The sequence below is a fragment of the Echiichthys vipera genome (assembly GCF_963691815.1).
Source record: "Echiichthys vipera genome assembly, chromosome: 2".
In the NCBI taxonomy this organism is placed as follows: Eukaryota; Metazoa; Chordata; class Actinopteri; order Perciformes; family Trachinidae; genus Echiichthys; species Echiichthys vipera.
This window is the reverse complement of record NC_139827.1, coordinates 24,476,629-24,492,055: the sequence shown is the minus strand read 5'-3', so window position 1 is coordinate 24,492,055 and position 15,427 is coordinate 24,476,629. Positions and strand designations below refer to the sequence as shown.

General features: G+C 40.3%; 1 protein-coding gene across 1 annotated transcript in view; it reads left to right on the top strand.

The window, feature by feature from the left end:
* gnav1 (guanine nucleotide binding protein (G protein) alpha v1) overlaps positions 1 to 15,427 on the top strand; it is a 29,143-nt gene that overhangs the window by 10,896 nt on the left and 2,820 nt on the right. Inside the window, exons 5-8 of the mRNA XM_083925137.1 lie at positions 928 to 1,056; positions 9,111 to 9,240; positions 9,413 to 9,484; positions 13,407 to 13,494. Coding sequence (XP_083781263.1) covers positions 928 to 1,056; positions 9,111 to 9,240; positions 9,413 to 9,484; positions 13,407 to 13,494 — 419 coding nt within the window. The remainder of the gene's footprint in view (positions 1 to 927; positions 1,057 to 9,110; positions 9,241 to 9,412; positions 9,485 to 13,406; positions 13,495 to 15,427) is intronic.

Sequence of the window (15,427 nt, the reverse complement as noted above, 5' to 3'; positions counted from 1 at the left end):
CCTGCTGCAGAAAAAAGACCCTATGAGAGTGGTGAGAGTGAACCAAAGCAGGGAAGAGCGAGCCAGTCATTCCCTGATGCCAACTGGGTGGAGCTGGACCCAGGCAAGGCCTCACTGTAAAGCTCAGTGGAGGTGCAGATTCAGGTGCTAATTCTCTACAGGTTTATCACTACGAGTGCCCCTGAAACTCCGAATGGTCCTCACAAAGACAGAAGTACAAACCAGACAATTGCATGTCGTCTGCATCGTGCGGAAGGCAGTGTGTTTTTTAAGCAGCAGGATGTGAGTCGCTATCCAAGAAACTGATTCAGGATGACTAGTTGAGAATGTCACAGTCAGTTCAGGTAGGTGTGTTTGTGTGTGTGTGTGTGTGTGTGTGTGTGTGTGTGTGTGTGTGTGTGTGTGTGTGTGTGTGTGTGTGTGTGTGTGTGTGTGTGTGTGTGTGTGTGTGTGTGTGTGTGTGTGTGTGTGTGTGTGTGTGTGTGTGTGTGTGTGTGTGTGTGTGTGTGTGTGTGTGTGTGTGTGTGTGTGTGTGTGTGTGTGTGTGTGTGTGTGTTGGATCACATCTCACTGAGCACCCACACATGGTACAGTTGATTACACTAGCTGAGTTAATGGCTAATCTGTGTTTGAAAGCTTAGCCTCAGTGTGTTATTATGGTAAACCAAAGTGTGAATATTCATGGTGATGAGCCACTGCGTCCCTCGGGGATCCAGCCTTATCCCTGCACACTCTTCCCAGAGCCTGCCTGCTGATGTGCGAGTCAACTGATACCTGATTTTATTCTCTTTTGATCTCAAGTTTGTCTGCAGGTTATTAAATGTTCCTTCCCGTCTCTCTCTCTCTCTCTCTCTCTCTCTCTCTCTCTCTCTCTCTCTCTCTCTCTCTCTCTCTCTTGGCATCCTCCTCCTCCTCCTTGTTTGGCAGTTTCTTTGAGAACCTGACCCGCATCACGTCTCCAGATTACGTGCCTACAGAGACAGACGTTCTGCGAGTACGACTCAGGACGACAGGCGTGATAGAGACCCAGTTCAAAGTCAAGCATCTTGTATTCAGGTAGCCTTTCACTCTTTTAGTTGAACTCTGCAGAGTAAAGGTCGGCTGTAACCACTGCCTCAGTCAGAGCTGCTTCTCCAGCAGCTGTCATACAAACTTACTTCACTTCTTTACCTGTGACATTCTTATCTCTGTCTACAGCCTTCATTCAATAGGTCAATATGGCACCTATCATTTGGCTTTACACTCATCTACTGACCAGACTCACACACACACACACACACACACACACACACACACACACACACACACACACACACACACACACACAAACACACACATTGAAAAGCGTCAGTGGCTCGTTCTTATCAGTTAAGAAGCAGAGAGCAGGTATCTGAGCCCCTGAGGCTGATGTCAAATGACCATATTCATCTCTGATCATTGAGCCTTTGACACATAATAACAACTTCTTTATCACCTATGGCTGAACTAATTTTCCGAAGCCGCCAATGATCATGACAGGGCGATAGATATTAATTAACTTAATTTCTCTGCAGCTCGACTGATGAAGAACAAACCAGCATAAAAACCACTGATGCTATACTACGCTCATTGTAAAATGAAAAATATGAAACTGAAACTGTTTTTGAAATCATTTCAAATACATCCATTTTTAAAAATGTATTATCCCATATTTGAAGAATACAGCATAAAACTGGACGTTTTCCTGAAGAAAGTAGCAATTATGATTGTTTGTAGATGAAATAATGAAACTGTTCAAGTTGAAGTGGCAGTCAAAATAAAAAAACACTGAAATAAGTTGAAATAGCAGAGCAAATAAATGTAAAAAGCGTATTCATTTTTTTCTTTTTATTTCAGAGCAGGTTGAGGTACTCTACACAGTAAATACTGTGAACGTATTGAAACGTTCAATCCACAGAGAATTGCACACAGCACCTGTTCAGAAATTGTGCATTTAAACGAGCCGTCAGGACTTCATTTTAAGAGTAAACTCACTGAAGTTGAAGAATCACTTGAAGGGAAAGTGCTGGAAAGATTTGAATATGCAGTAAAAGTGGTTAAGCTGAGAAACGATGTCGGTCAAAGTGTCGGCTGCAGTGAGCGCTGCAGTTGAGTGAATTGTGTTTGTACAGTGGAAGTTGTGAGAAGAGCTGAGGGAGTTTGATTGTTGTTCAATTCTGGAGGTCTGACAGACAGAGTACAACATTAACATAAAATTAGAGCAGAATTTATCTAAATTAGACAAAATGATCAAGGAAAAAACAATATGAAGGATCTGTCTGAGGATTCAGCGCCAACTTTGGTACTTGACAGTGTTCAAATAAGCTACTATTCATTGGCAGTATTTTACACATCACTGCTAACAACTTTGGAATTTTTTGGTGTCGTTCTCTGGATTTCAAAAGCTCTTTAATGGTACCGAAACCTGGGAAATTATGGAAATTACTAGTTTAGTTGTGGAAGTTGTGTACTCATAAATAGCTGAGAGAAGTGGTTGTATGGGTGATGTAGTGCATTTTCTGAAAATTCAATTAAGAAACCGTTTTAAACATTTTGTGTATAATTGAGTTAATTAAATCCCTTAAAGAACTCAGGGTACTGTCGGAGCTGAACTCGGACACAGTGTAGCTTTAAGCTAAAATGCTTTCAACAGCATGCTAACACGCTGATGTTTAGCAGGTGTAATGTTTAGCATGTTCACCATCTTTTTCGTCAGTTCTGCAGGTATTTGATCACAAACCGAAGTCGTCTTCTACCTTGGGCTGCTCCCGTTAAGGGTTGCCACAGCAGATCATCTGGATTTTATGATCTGCATATTTGATTTGGCATAGGATTTTACACCGAAATCGAACCTTGTGACCGGTCATAAACCAAAATACTGGACAAATTGATACTGAACATTTGTGGTCCGTATAAGATGTTGGGTTAAAGAGCGTTGGGTCGTAGTGGCAGCCAGAAGCATTGTGGGTGATTTTCCACAGTTTGGTTTCATTGGAAGAGTAATGGGCCATACATTCAGCACTACACGCATTTCATTGTGTGCACGTCTATCTCTTCAAGAAAATCAGATTACTTCCTTCTTCTTCCTTAGTAATGTCTACCTGAGGAGCGCATCTTCTCTCGTCCTGCCACAATAACGAGCTGTCCGCCGCCCGTGCTCCACACTTCATCACATATGGCATTATAATAATAAAACACATCGCCTCGGCTTTTCATAAGATCTCTGTTTAGCATATAAACATCGTAGAGGGAGTCAGTTTGTCAGCAGATGACTTCCATCTGGGGCATTGGTGTCACAGCTAAATGCTGCTTAATGTCTCTGGATGCCGTGGACTTGGTGTGTTTTTGTGTTTAATGCCACACACACTTGACTGGATCTAAGAGTTTAAGTATTTCACAGCAGGGAAGGCTTCACCAGCAAAGAGGTGCTCTGATCTCCTGTTCAGATAAATTCTGCGTTTTCCTTGCAGTCTTACTGTCTGCTTCACTCAGAAGCCTGTTGTTTTTGCTTCTTTCTAATTTGTTTGCGTGTTTGTTTGTTTTCCTGGCAAACATTTTGTTGGTGACGTCATCACAAGGTGGCAGTGTCAGACCTGAGAGCAAGGAGTCCTAGGAGGTGCTGCGGGACGGAGGCCAGCCTCCCCGCCCTCACACCCTCTTCTCTTATCTGCCTGAATTCTTGAGAAGATAAATAATTGGGTTAACTTGATTGTGTGTGTATGTGTGTGTGTGTGTGTGTGTGTGTGTGTGTGTGTGTGTGTGTGTGTGTGTGTTTGGGTGTGTGTGTGTGGGTTTATATCTGCCTTGGAGAGAGCAAGTCCTTGGGGTTGATGAAGAGCTTAGCATAAGCCAATGTAATTATTTCAAACAAAAACGATATTAAAGGGATTTGGAGAAGTAGATGGTTTGTGTTTGTCAGAAAGAGCAAGCGTGAGGTACTTCCATTCAGACGTAGACAGTATGTAGTTTTACTAATTTATAAATGAACAAATGATTTCCTTAATCTTAAGTAAAGTCACTGGAGTTTCATTCGTCAGAGGTTCAGTGACGCAGCAAAGACTGCACAGTTGATGTGGAAAAAAAGTGTCCTGCTGAGGCTTGGGCTCATTTTGTAAATATTGAGGCTAACACAATGTGAAACTGCCTCACTTCAATGACAGTCTCTCTCTCTCTCATCTGAGCCACCATCTGCACATTCCTACTTTTATTATTTAAGAATTGTTTTATGTTGAACGTTACCACTTTAAACGATTCTCCCTCCTTCAGCATTGCTGCCGTTTGGTGGCTCTGCTGAATCTGCAAATTTCCAGTCACAGATTTATGTTTAAAAGGCAGGTCAAAGGCTTTGGGGTCTATCATGTATACCATGTATCCCTAGTGCTCCCTGGTTGATTCTGGCCAGGACCTTTTGTCAGGTCTGCCGAATGTGAAATGTGTCTACAGGCAAAGCATTCAATTCAACATAAACAGAGAATAAAGTTTCCAATAAAAATATGAGTAATGAATGAATAAGAATATTTACATGGGTTTAAGTAGAGCTTTTCTTTGTACCAAATGAAATACCCTAGTCCTTTTCCAGTAAACTTCTTGGAAATTAATAGAAAATTAGGCAAATAAAGTAAATAGTGTTACATTTCTGAGAAAATGAGTTTTGAAGAGGTTTTGTAAAGCAAAGAGGAAGGAGAACTTTCTCAAACATTAGGCTGATTTTAATCTCTACAAACAGACGTCTACATATGAACTAATCGATAATCGTTGAGTTACGAAATTGGGATATATGACTATAAATAACAATATAATAACAGACAAATGGCATTTAGAAACTGTGTTATCGTTACAAAAAGCAGCGACAAGTTTATTTTATCTTCTTTACATAACTCGGTTATTTTTCTTTCATAAAAAACAAACATGAGATACCAGTATCATGTTTTCAAACTATTAAATATTAGTGGAAATATATTTGAAAGCATGAAATTCACCAAACCTGGATGTGTTTGATCAAACGCGTGTTCTTGTCTTCTTCGCTGCGTCTCATTTACTGGAAACCAAAAGTTCTGTAAAGGAATCTGTCATAAAGAAGTAAACACACAATCAAATATTAAAACGTTAACAATGTACAAGGCTTTTAAAATGTCTAAGTTCCTTCTGTGTATCAAACTTACTCTGAATAATGAATGGGACCAAATGTTCATGATTTGCATAATTCACATTAAATACCATCTACGGACAAACCTAATGATCCCACATAGTACGATGAGGATATTTTCTTCCTCAAACTTGCTGCACGAAAAAAAATACTGTTGGCTTCACCCACACCTCCATCACCTGCGTTTGGATCTCACCTATGGCAGTGGAATCAATCTTCTCATCTTACTTTCATATACTGTCTGTAGTCCTACTTTCCAAAAGGTCTGACTGTTCTCACAGTAGGACTTCATAGCGATAAAGCGATAAGAACTTCCTCCTTCTCTCTTTTTTTTACCTTTCTGTATCTCTTCATCTTTTTAGCTGAGGCATCATTTACACTCAAATCCTGTTTATGTATGAAATGAGTATGTGTGTGTGTGTGTGTGTGTGTGTGTGTGTGTGTGTGTGCGCGCATGTGTGTGCGCATGTGCGTGCGTGACACCTGCAACCACAGTTTTCGCCGGCACGTTGACATAAGTATAGTATTCATAGTGACAGGCTTCTGGAAAAGTAGCAGAAATGTTGCAGAGTTAACAGCAGGGGACATGTGCGTCAACATGCAGTGACTTATGGGCTTTAAATTCAAGTTAAGGTGGAATAAAATGAACAAGCTCGTTACACGTTTGTCTTAATGTGATCATTTACCGGAAACAAGCATGGAAAAACACAGAGAGGGGAAAATGTCGTCTCACTAACTTGCAGTTTAATTACGAGTGACAGAGGACTCAGAGACAAAGGGCTGGGGCTGGGGCCTGTGTGTGTGTGTGTGTGTGTGTGTGTGTGTGTGTGTGTGTGTGTGTGTGTGTGTGTGTGTGTGTGTGTGTGTGTGTGTGTGTGTGTGTGTGTGTGTGTGTGTGTGTGTGTGTGTGTGTGTGTGTGTGTGTGTGTGTGTGTGTGTGTGTGTGTGTGTGTGCGTGTGTGCGTGTGCGTGCGTGACACCCAGACATAGCTAGGTTCGCATACAGATGTCCTGTTTGACCATTGACCTCTCAGTGTAATAACAATCTGGGTCTTTCCTGCATCATTAACATCAACTGCTCTGATAATTATAATTACAACACTGCAGATGAAGGTGAACATTATGGGGCAGGAAGGGCGGAGAGGATGAAAGGATGATGCAAACTGAAGACACGGTGTGATAAAGAAAAGTGTTGAGGTATTCAGATGAGGTTAAAGTTTGTTTTTGTTTTTTTCTTTTTCAAAACTTTATTCCAAACATTTCTCAATCATCAAAAACATTACAAACATATTCATTAGGCTCTGTTGACAATACAATAAGGTACATACAGAAAAATAAAATAAAGTATGCAGTATATAAATAATAAAGTAGAAATATTTAAGGCTTTTTTTTCAGATGAGGTCAAAGTATGGAATATGTTTACTGTCTGTGTTAACCTTTATTTAAAACATGTGCAATTACAGTGCATTTAAACAATACAAGCACACAAAAGTTACAGTATACTTTGAGAATTATACCACAAACACACCAAGGACACCAACATAAGGGACTTTGTACAGTACGGTCTGCTAAATCAGTTTTCATTTAGAGAATAATAAAATATTCCCCATAGAAAGACTTTTAACCTTTAATAATACCGTAGTGTTCCCAAATCAAAATAATGCTAATTTAAATTTAAATTCTCATTTAGTAGTTATAATATAAATCAAGAATGGCTAAAGTAGCTTATTTTTCAAAACATAGAAAACATTTCATCAACACAAAAATTGTGTAGTTGTTGATTCCTTGATCTTTGGCATAATTTATGTGGGGACAAGACGTCAGGACTTCTGTACAGTTGCAATGTGTCCAAACCTATTTATCCTATTTAATTTAAAAGTTGTATTATTTATTTAGAACATTTTTCACAACACACAAAACAAAACTCTATTCCCTTAAATGGAGACAGGTGTGAAAGCAGAGCGTTTCAGACAGAGGGTGAACACGGGTATATTCAGACTGTATGTTTTTTGAACATTGAAGCATGTAAACATGTTCTAGTCAAACTAAATATGATATTAAAGCTAACATCATGAGCAGATTGTGGTCAGTGTGTACACGTTTGTGCATTGTTAAAGCAGAAACACCTGTTACCCGTCAGAGTGTGTGTTGCGTTGTGCACATGTGCTTGCGAGTACGTTTGTGTAATGAAGCATCAGCTTCACTGACATGTCGTGTGCCTGTCTTCAATTTCCACGGAAAATTTCCACTGGAAATCTGATCTCATCTCTACCTCGCACCGCCTTCGCTGTTTGTTTCCTTCTTTGCGCTTCTGTGTCTCCACGTGTGCATTTCCCCTCTCAATAAAGAGCTGCATTAACTCGATGGATGCTGCAATGGAAGGGAGATGGCACATCTGGCTTTGAAAATGGGTGAAGTGGGTCAAACCGATCTGTTTCTCTTTCTGTTTCTCTGCTCTTATTCCTGTTTTGTTTTCTCTCTTGCACTTTCTGAGAACATTGACCTTTACGCTTTTTGTGCTGCCATGTTTTGATTGTCTCAGGGAAAATGTTGTGATTGTCTTGGTGAAAATTGAAAAGGAGGTAGCCCGGTCTGCAGAGACGTGTGGCACGCTCCTTTGTGTGTGTGTGTGTGTGTGTGTGTGTGTGTGTGCGTGGGAGTGTAATTCGCATATTTTAGGATTATCTGACCTTATCCAAAACCAATACAATCTGTTATTGATTAGAGTTACCCGTCAGTACTACAGTAGTCTGTACCATCAGTATGGAAGGTCATGAACACACAGAAAGCACAGCCGTACACTTGTCTGCTGGAAATTGAATCCTGATAAAGGACATGTCAGTCACAATGAGATTTCATGTCACATACTTGCAAACACACACACACACACACACACACACACACACACACACACACACACACACACACACACACACACACACACACACACACACACACACACACACACTTATACTTATATACAGTGCTGTCTTCACTGTCTGATGAACGATAAATAGATTAAAAAAACATATTTTATTATTATTATTAGTAGTAGTAGTAAAATATTGCACAGGGGATGATTACTTTTACAATGTTACATACACACCCATGTGTCATAACAATGTAATAATGAAATAGTTATATTTAAGTGCATATGGACAAAATGACTTCCCTGGGGTCACAGCTGTTTGGCTGTTCACCCTCTTGAAGGACCCTGATTGGAGTGTGTCACCCTGATGAATTAATAGCACCCAAGCCCAGAATCCCAGTGTGGATGTCTCTTATTCCTCTACACATGTACAGCTGTAGTTGTTACTCACCTTTAGTTTTCTTCTCCAGCTAATAGCTATAATGGAGTTAAATTATTAGGGCTTAAATATTTTTTAAGGTGGTTTATAGTTTTTAGTTTAAAAATCACTTTTTCCACCTTTGTAAACAGTGACAGGCTAGACTATTTCAGTCGCCATACAACGTCAGTTGTGTATCGATGTTGGCTCAGTCAAAGTTAGCCTCACAGCACAGATAGAAAATATGATCATCCTGGGTTAAATTACTGAATAGATTTCAAATCAACCAACTCACACTCCTTTATTTCTTCCCATCCCCTCTCCAAAGACATTAAAAGTAACTGCTGCTGTTGATTTTTTTAATATGCTGCTTGGTCATTCAGTGAGCAATTTTTCAAGGGTACATGCCTGAAACACATCTGCATCCACAGTCCACAGCTGGTCCACAGATGCCAGACATTTTGGGGAGTGATCACATTGTCCAGAATCTGACATCTGGCCAAACAGTATCACATTAAGCATGACTTTTATTAATTTCCCTCTCCCTTTCTCTGCATGTCGACCTCTCATTTATTCGCCTCAATTCCTCACTTGTCCACATCTCTTCTTTCTGTGGACACCTGTTAAACTCCCCATTCTCTCCATCTCTCCGTGTGTAGGATGTACGACGTTGGAGGCCAGAGAACTGAGCGGAGGAAGTGGATTTGTTGTTTCGAGGATGTCCGGGCGGTGCTGTTCGTGGTGTCGCTCAGCGGTTACGACATGACCCTGGTGGAAGACCCCTCCGTGGTACAGGCTGCATTCAGTCACTTCCTCACTAATGTTCATGCTCTGCAGACAAAGCAACTAGAGACCACTTGTTAAGTCTCACCCAGTCAGATCACGTTCTATCCTCATTAAATATGACAAAGTGTCAGCTCCTCTGCAGCTATCTGATGGTTTTATTATCTTCTGTCTACAGAACCGACTTCAGGAGAGCATGAAACTCTTCGCCTCCATCTGCAACAACGTTTTCTTCCGCAGCACATCCATGGTGAGACATTCATTAGTCGCCTCCTCGCTTCCTTCGCCTCTGGAGGAAAAATGCTTTAAAACAAACGGCGATTTGCAGCAAAATGATTTCCTGAGTCACAATAAGTGATACCATAAAAGATTATTTATTCATAGATATGTTGTTTCACAGGGGTCTTTGTTGATGGAATGGATCAGAAATCGATTGTGAAAGTGCAACAATTATGTCTGTGGTTGTATATGTGTGTATCCATGCATGCTCTTAGTATTTTTGATGACCTGGCTGATATTTTGTCAATCTGCACCAAAGCTGTAAGAGTTTCTTTAAAGTACCATCCTGTAAAGGTGTGCTGACCCCTTTACAAAAAGGTATACTAGCCAGCCCTCAGGCAGCAATGTATGGGTTATGACCAGGTCAACCAAAGCATGATTATCTCTTCTTAGATTTATTGTTCATTACTTTGTAGAACCTGAGTGGGGAATATTATCAAGAGATTGGCACCAAACCTGAATGAACGAGAGTCTTCAGCCACGCTAGCAGCAACAAGGCTGTTATTGTGCACAGTGGTGCTTTGAGCTAAAGTTTTACAGGTATTTAGACAAAAAGTTTTGACCTGGTGATGGTGCCAGAACGAATCTGCCGAGCTCATGGTTCATTTGCCCTGAAGGATATGCCGGGCCCCTCTCCCGTTCAGACAGAGTTCCAGCTGATCAGATCCTGGGCAAGCCAATCACAACTGTTTATCTCATGTGGAGCAAAGATGACTGACAGAAAAACGTGTCATGCTTGAATGTAGTTACCAAACGAAGGTTATGAAGGTAACTGGCTGTCTCTGTCCAGCGCAGCTTACCAGGCTAAAAACCTCAGAGGGCGCCGTTGATCAAATATGAAATGTTTCAGAAACACATTTTAGTGTACTGCTTAGCTGTAATTTGATAAAGTTTGTGACCCAGCCATGCAACATTTTTTCCTGCTTCAAAATGGGCAAACACTGCCTCAACTATCATTGGGCCCTTTTTTTAAAAAAAAGGCCAGATGTTCCCCGGCCTATTTTTTTGCCGAATTCCCCAGCAAATAAACCCTAACACTACCCCCTAACCCTAACCGTAACCTCTAACCCAAACAAAATGCTGAATGAAATCCGTGAAGGCAGAGGCTTATGTGACTGGGAAACATAGGACCCTTTTCGAGAAACATAGGGCCCGGGGGACATAGGGATGACGCCAATGTAAGCATGCTAACACACAAAGAATGGTAAACAGGGGAAATATTTTACCTGTTAAACATTGTGCTAGCATTGTCATTGTAGGCATCTTAGCATTCAACTCAAAGCGCCTCTGCGCAGTAGTGCAGCCTCACAGAGCTGCTAGCAAGACTGAGTCTCAATTTTGTTTCTCCCAAACTGACGTTAGATGCTAGATTGTACCTACCGAATTACATACTGTGCATTCGTCAACACACATATTGTATTTAAATGTATAAGTTATAACCTCATAAATGACAAGATGTAGCCCTAACCCTGTCTTTTAGCCTAAGCCTAACCTTAACCCTTCTTAGCTACCGTTGGCTAGCAGCTAACTTAAGTGTTGTTGCTTGCGTAGTATGCCAGATTTGTTCAGTGACTCGCTCTGTGGGGTTCATCCCTATGTTCCCCGGTCGCATAAGCCTATGCCATCGCTGATTCAATTTGGCATTTTGTTACGGTTAGGGGTTACGGTTAGGGTCAGGTTTAGGGGGTAGTGTTAGGGTCTACACAGGCCTATTTTTCTGGGAAATTCAGCACTGATTCCGGAAAAAATAACAGACCTAACCCTTTCTATGACAAGATGGGAACCTTAAAAAAGGGTCCTATGTTCCCTGCTTTACATGTGACTGGTGGAACATAGGTACGCTCCCGTTTTGTGGGTACGATCTTGACTGTGTTGGCCCATCAAATCTAATCATGTTAAAAAACACTGCTCTATGTGGTCACAAAATAATTTTGGGGGTGTCTGCAACATATTTCATGGCATATGAAAACAATCTTAAAGACTTTTTGGTCTATTTCATCGTTAAATCTATTCAGCGAAATGGAGACGGTTTCTAAGTGGAAATGTCTGTTGTAGATTCCCCCAGTCACGCTGAGACTGACAAGTAGCTATAGCTATATTTAAAAGTCACTAGACAAAAGGGGTCCAGCAGAAGAGGGTGGGAACCACAGTTAAGTTTGACAGTTCAGTTGCTGCACGGACAACATGGAGACACAAGCAAACTCTTTTGTAGCTCCCCATTTATTCTCTTTGACACCATAAGACAAGAATAACACTGTGTTTGATAAATGCTGTTTCCACACACACACACACACACACACACATTCACACACACACACACACACACACACACACAGGGCCCGGCCCTTTGTCTCTGAGTCCTCTGTCACTCGTAATTAAACTGCAAGTTGTAATTAGGGTGAGCTTTAGTGAGACGACATTTTCCCCTCTCTGTGTTTTTCCATGCTTGTTTCCAGTAAATGATCACATTAAGACAAACGTGTAACGAGCTTGGTCATTTTATTCCACCTTAACTTGAATTTAAACCCCATAGGTCACTGCATGCACGTGTCCCCTGCTGTTAACTCTGCAACATTTCTGCTACTTTTCCAGAAGCCTGTCACTATGAATTCTATACTTATGTCAACGTGCCGGCGACAACTGTGGTTGGACGCATTATATTTTCGAGTTGTCCGTCTAAACATACGTCCCATTCTTGTGAAAGCTATAGTTCAGGAACCCCTGCAGGGAATTCTTCAAACTTGGCACAAAAAGTCCACCTACACTCAAGGATAAAGTGATAAGATTTTGGTGGTGCTTTTGAGAAAACACATTTAACTGCTCTGAAGTAATTTTATAACAAGATAAAATGATGAAGAGGTGATATTTTATATCCAAAAGGTTAGAGGTCAACTTCACTGTGACATAAGGTTTCTATCCATTATTCAATGCAATAACTCAGGAAAAGAAGTAGGTAAAAAAAGAAAGACACTGACTACGGATATATATGTCATACAAACCCCATTTCAAAAAATCTGAGCTACCGCTTTAACAAGAAAGTTGTCAGTGTATAGTACTTTTTACACCACTTTATTTAAGGCTTCATTCGAGTTAAATGAGCAATTAAACGTGTCTGTGTGTGACGTGTTTATGTGCAGGGTTGTGTGTGGGCCTGCACGTTAACATGGCTAACAGGCTCATTAAACAAAAGTGTTTAACGATACCTTTTTAACGTGGGAGGCAAATTTGTAACCTCCACCTCAATTAACTCTTCACTGTGGCTGGTCAGTGATAATTACACACCCAGGTGTTGCTCTGTATCCTGTTCATTGAAAATCTGCTCTACGTCATCCCTCCCTCGTTATAATCTTTTTTTATCTGTGTTTTTGCGATCAAACAGGCCGGAAAAGAAAAAACTTGGTCATAGTTTTAATTGGTTGACTACAAAGCCAAAAGTACCCGGGAAATGTGGTGGAAGCTGAGCACAAGTTGAGTTTAGAGGCAGTAAAAGAAAACCGCAGAGAGACAGAGATGTATGAAAGTAGTAGCTGAGCCCGTTGAGTGCCTGCACTGGAGACCACACAAGTGATTGATTGCACACTGATGAGTCGAGGGAAGTCATCGACCCGCCATCATCACCCTATGCTGGTATCAACACAGCTATTGATTTTCACACGTTAGGTAAATATCTGTAAAGTGACATTAAATGTGACTGTAAAAACTGATTTATTGGTTTCATTGTTGAATTAGTTATTGCAGCAGTAAAGATGGCAGTGACCAAATCAAACCAACATTTTCTTTTGTGCAATATCTTCCCAAATTGATTTTCCTTTTCCACTGGAGACGAAACGTTTGACTTGTGATAAGCATCTCGTACCCTTCGCTGATTGTTTTGTGTGTTTTTTTTATTGCAGATTTTATTCATGAACAAGATAGACCTTTTTCAAGACAAGATTTTACACTCTGGGCGACATCTGCGTTTATACCTGCCGCAGTTTAAAGGTAGGACTGATGTTAATTATGTCATTTATTGTTTCCTGCACATACAAGCGCCCACATGGATGTACAGTGTAATAAGACAAAAAACACAGTGGAGAAACACTTGTCCGACATGAAAACATTCCTTACATTTAAAATTGTACATGGTGGCAACTTTATTAGGTCCACTTGTAAAATCTAATGCAATCCAATATAACAGCACAGCCATAAATTCTACCTTTGTAAAGATAACAATCTTCAGTTATGAGTGACACTGTCACAGAGGTATTCATTTAACTAAACGTTTATTATTAAGGTTGTCGTTTGCAGGGATGTTAAGCTGGACTGCATCATATTGAGAGGTGTTTTGCCCACATGATTTACAAACATGAGGGAGGAAGAATATTAAAGTTTCATATTGTAAAAAGTGAGTGTAGGAGCCAGTTGTTAGGTCTGTATTTCTGTATGTTTTCACCTTATCTCAGTTTGGCCACTGGTGACGGAGATTGCACAGATGTTACCACTCGCACACTCACTTGCTCAAGCGCCAAACATTTACAGCCACATCAGAAAGCTAAGCCACCCATCCCATCACCAAGAGTGAAAGTAAAGTGATGTTTGCAGTCAAGTTATTCCAGATTAAACGAGAACCTCACCCAACAGTTACTGCTGTCAGAATACCTGGTCTCCTTACACGCTCATCTGAGTGACTAAATGCTGGTCAGGATAGTCGCTACAGAGAGAGAAATGCACACAGCCTGTATTCAGGAACTGTGACTTTAAACGAGCCGTCTGGACTTCTGTATGTTTGTGATGTCACAACTGGGATTTTTTCGGGAGGGGGTCTTAAAGAAACAGGCGCTCAAATGGAGTATTTCAGACAGAGGGTGAAAACAGGTATATTCAGACCGACAGGATGAGAAAAATAATGTGTTTTTTTAACATGAAATCCTGTAAACATGTTCTAGTAGACATGATAATTATATTAATAAATGATAATAAATTAACATAATATGGGACCTTTAAATATACAGTACTGCACATCATAGCAACGCCACCACTTACTACGACCTCAGTCATAAACATATGCTGTAGCTGAATCAATGCCCTTCTGAAAGTTGTAACAAAACTGATTAGATTGTATAATAATATGTAGAAGTGTACCAAATAACGTGGCCAGGGAGTGTATATTACAAATCAATTACTTTTTTCTTCTGCCACAAAAAAGATTCCCTTCTTAAAACACAAGTTCTTCATAACCATCCATCCAGAAGACCATTTTACTTAAATATTTAGCACTTAAATCATAATTTAATAAACCATAAAACATGAAATAGACATGATCTTAAATCATACAAAACAAACATTTCAACACACTAAGCCAGGGATATCCATGCAAAAGTGAAAGATTTGACTGTTTATAACATCCAAAAATGTGATTAATCTAATTTATATTGGTGGTTATTGAATTTTAAAAATGAATGAATGTTTCAGATGTACCGTATTTACAAATGTGCACAGTTCAGGGCGAATCACAAAGACAACCTGGTGTTTTTTTGCTCCCCATGTCACGTCTCAGTGGGCTCAACAGGGGCTGTGTCCTCTCTGCTCTCATGCAAATGTCAATATAAATGCTAAAACTCTTGGGATTGGAGTCAGCCAGCAGAGCAAGTGTCCGCTTCACACTGACCTCCGATATGACGACGAAGCTAACACAGTGGCTCACAACCTTTTTCGTTAGATGTTTCCCCACAGCACTCTCTGATGAGCTCTCGTACTTTCAACCGAATGTTACATATTATTATTAATTATATAACGGTCAATAATATTACAACAGAAGTTCATCCTAAAATGAAAGATGCTTAGGTTTTTACTTCTCTGCTCGCTTAATAACAGCAGTGGAAAGTCACAATTCACTCAAGTACTGTGTGTAGTTGGAGATTCGTGTCAAGTTTCA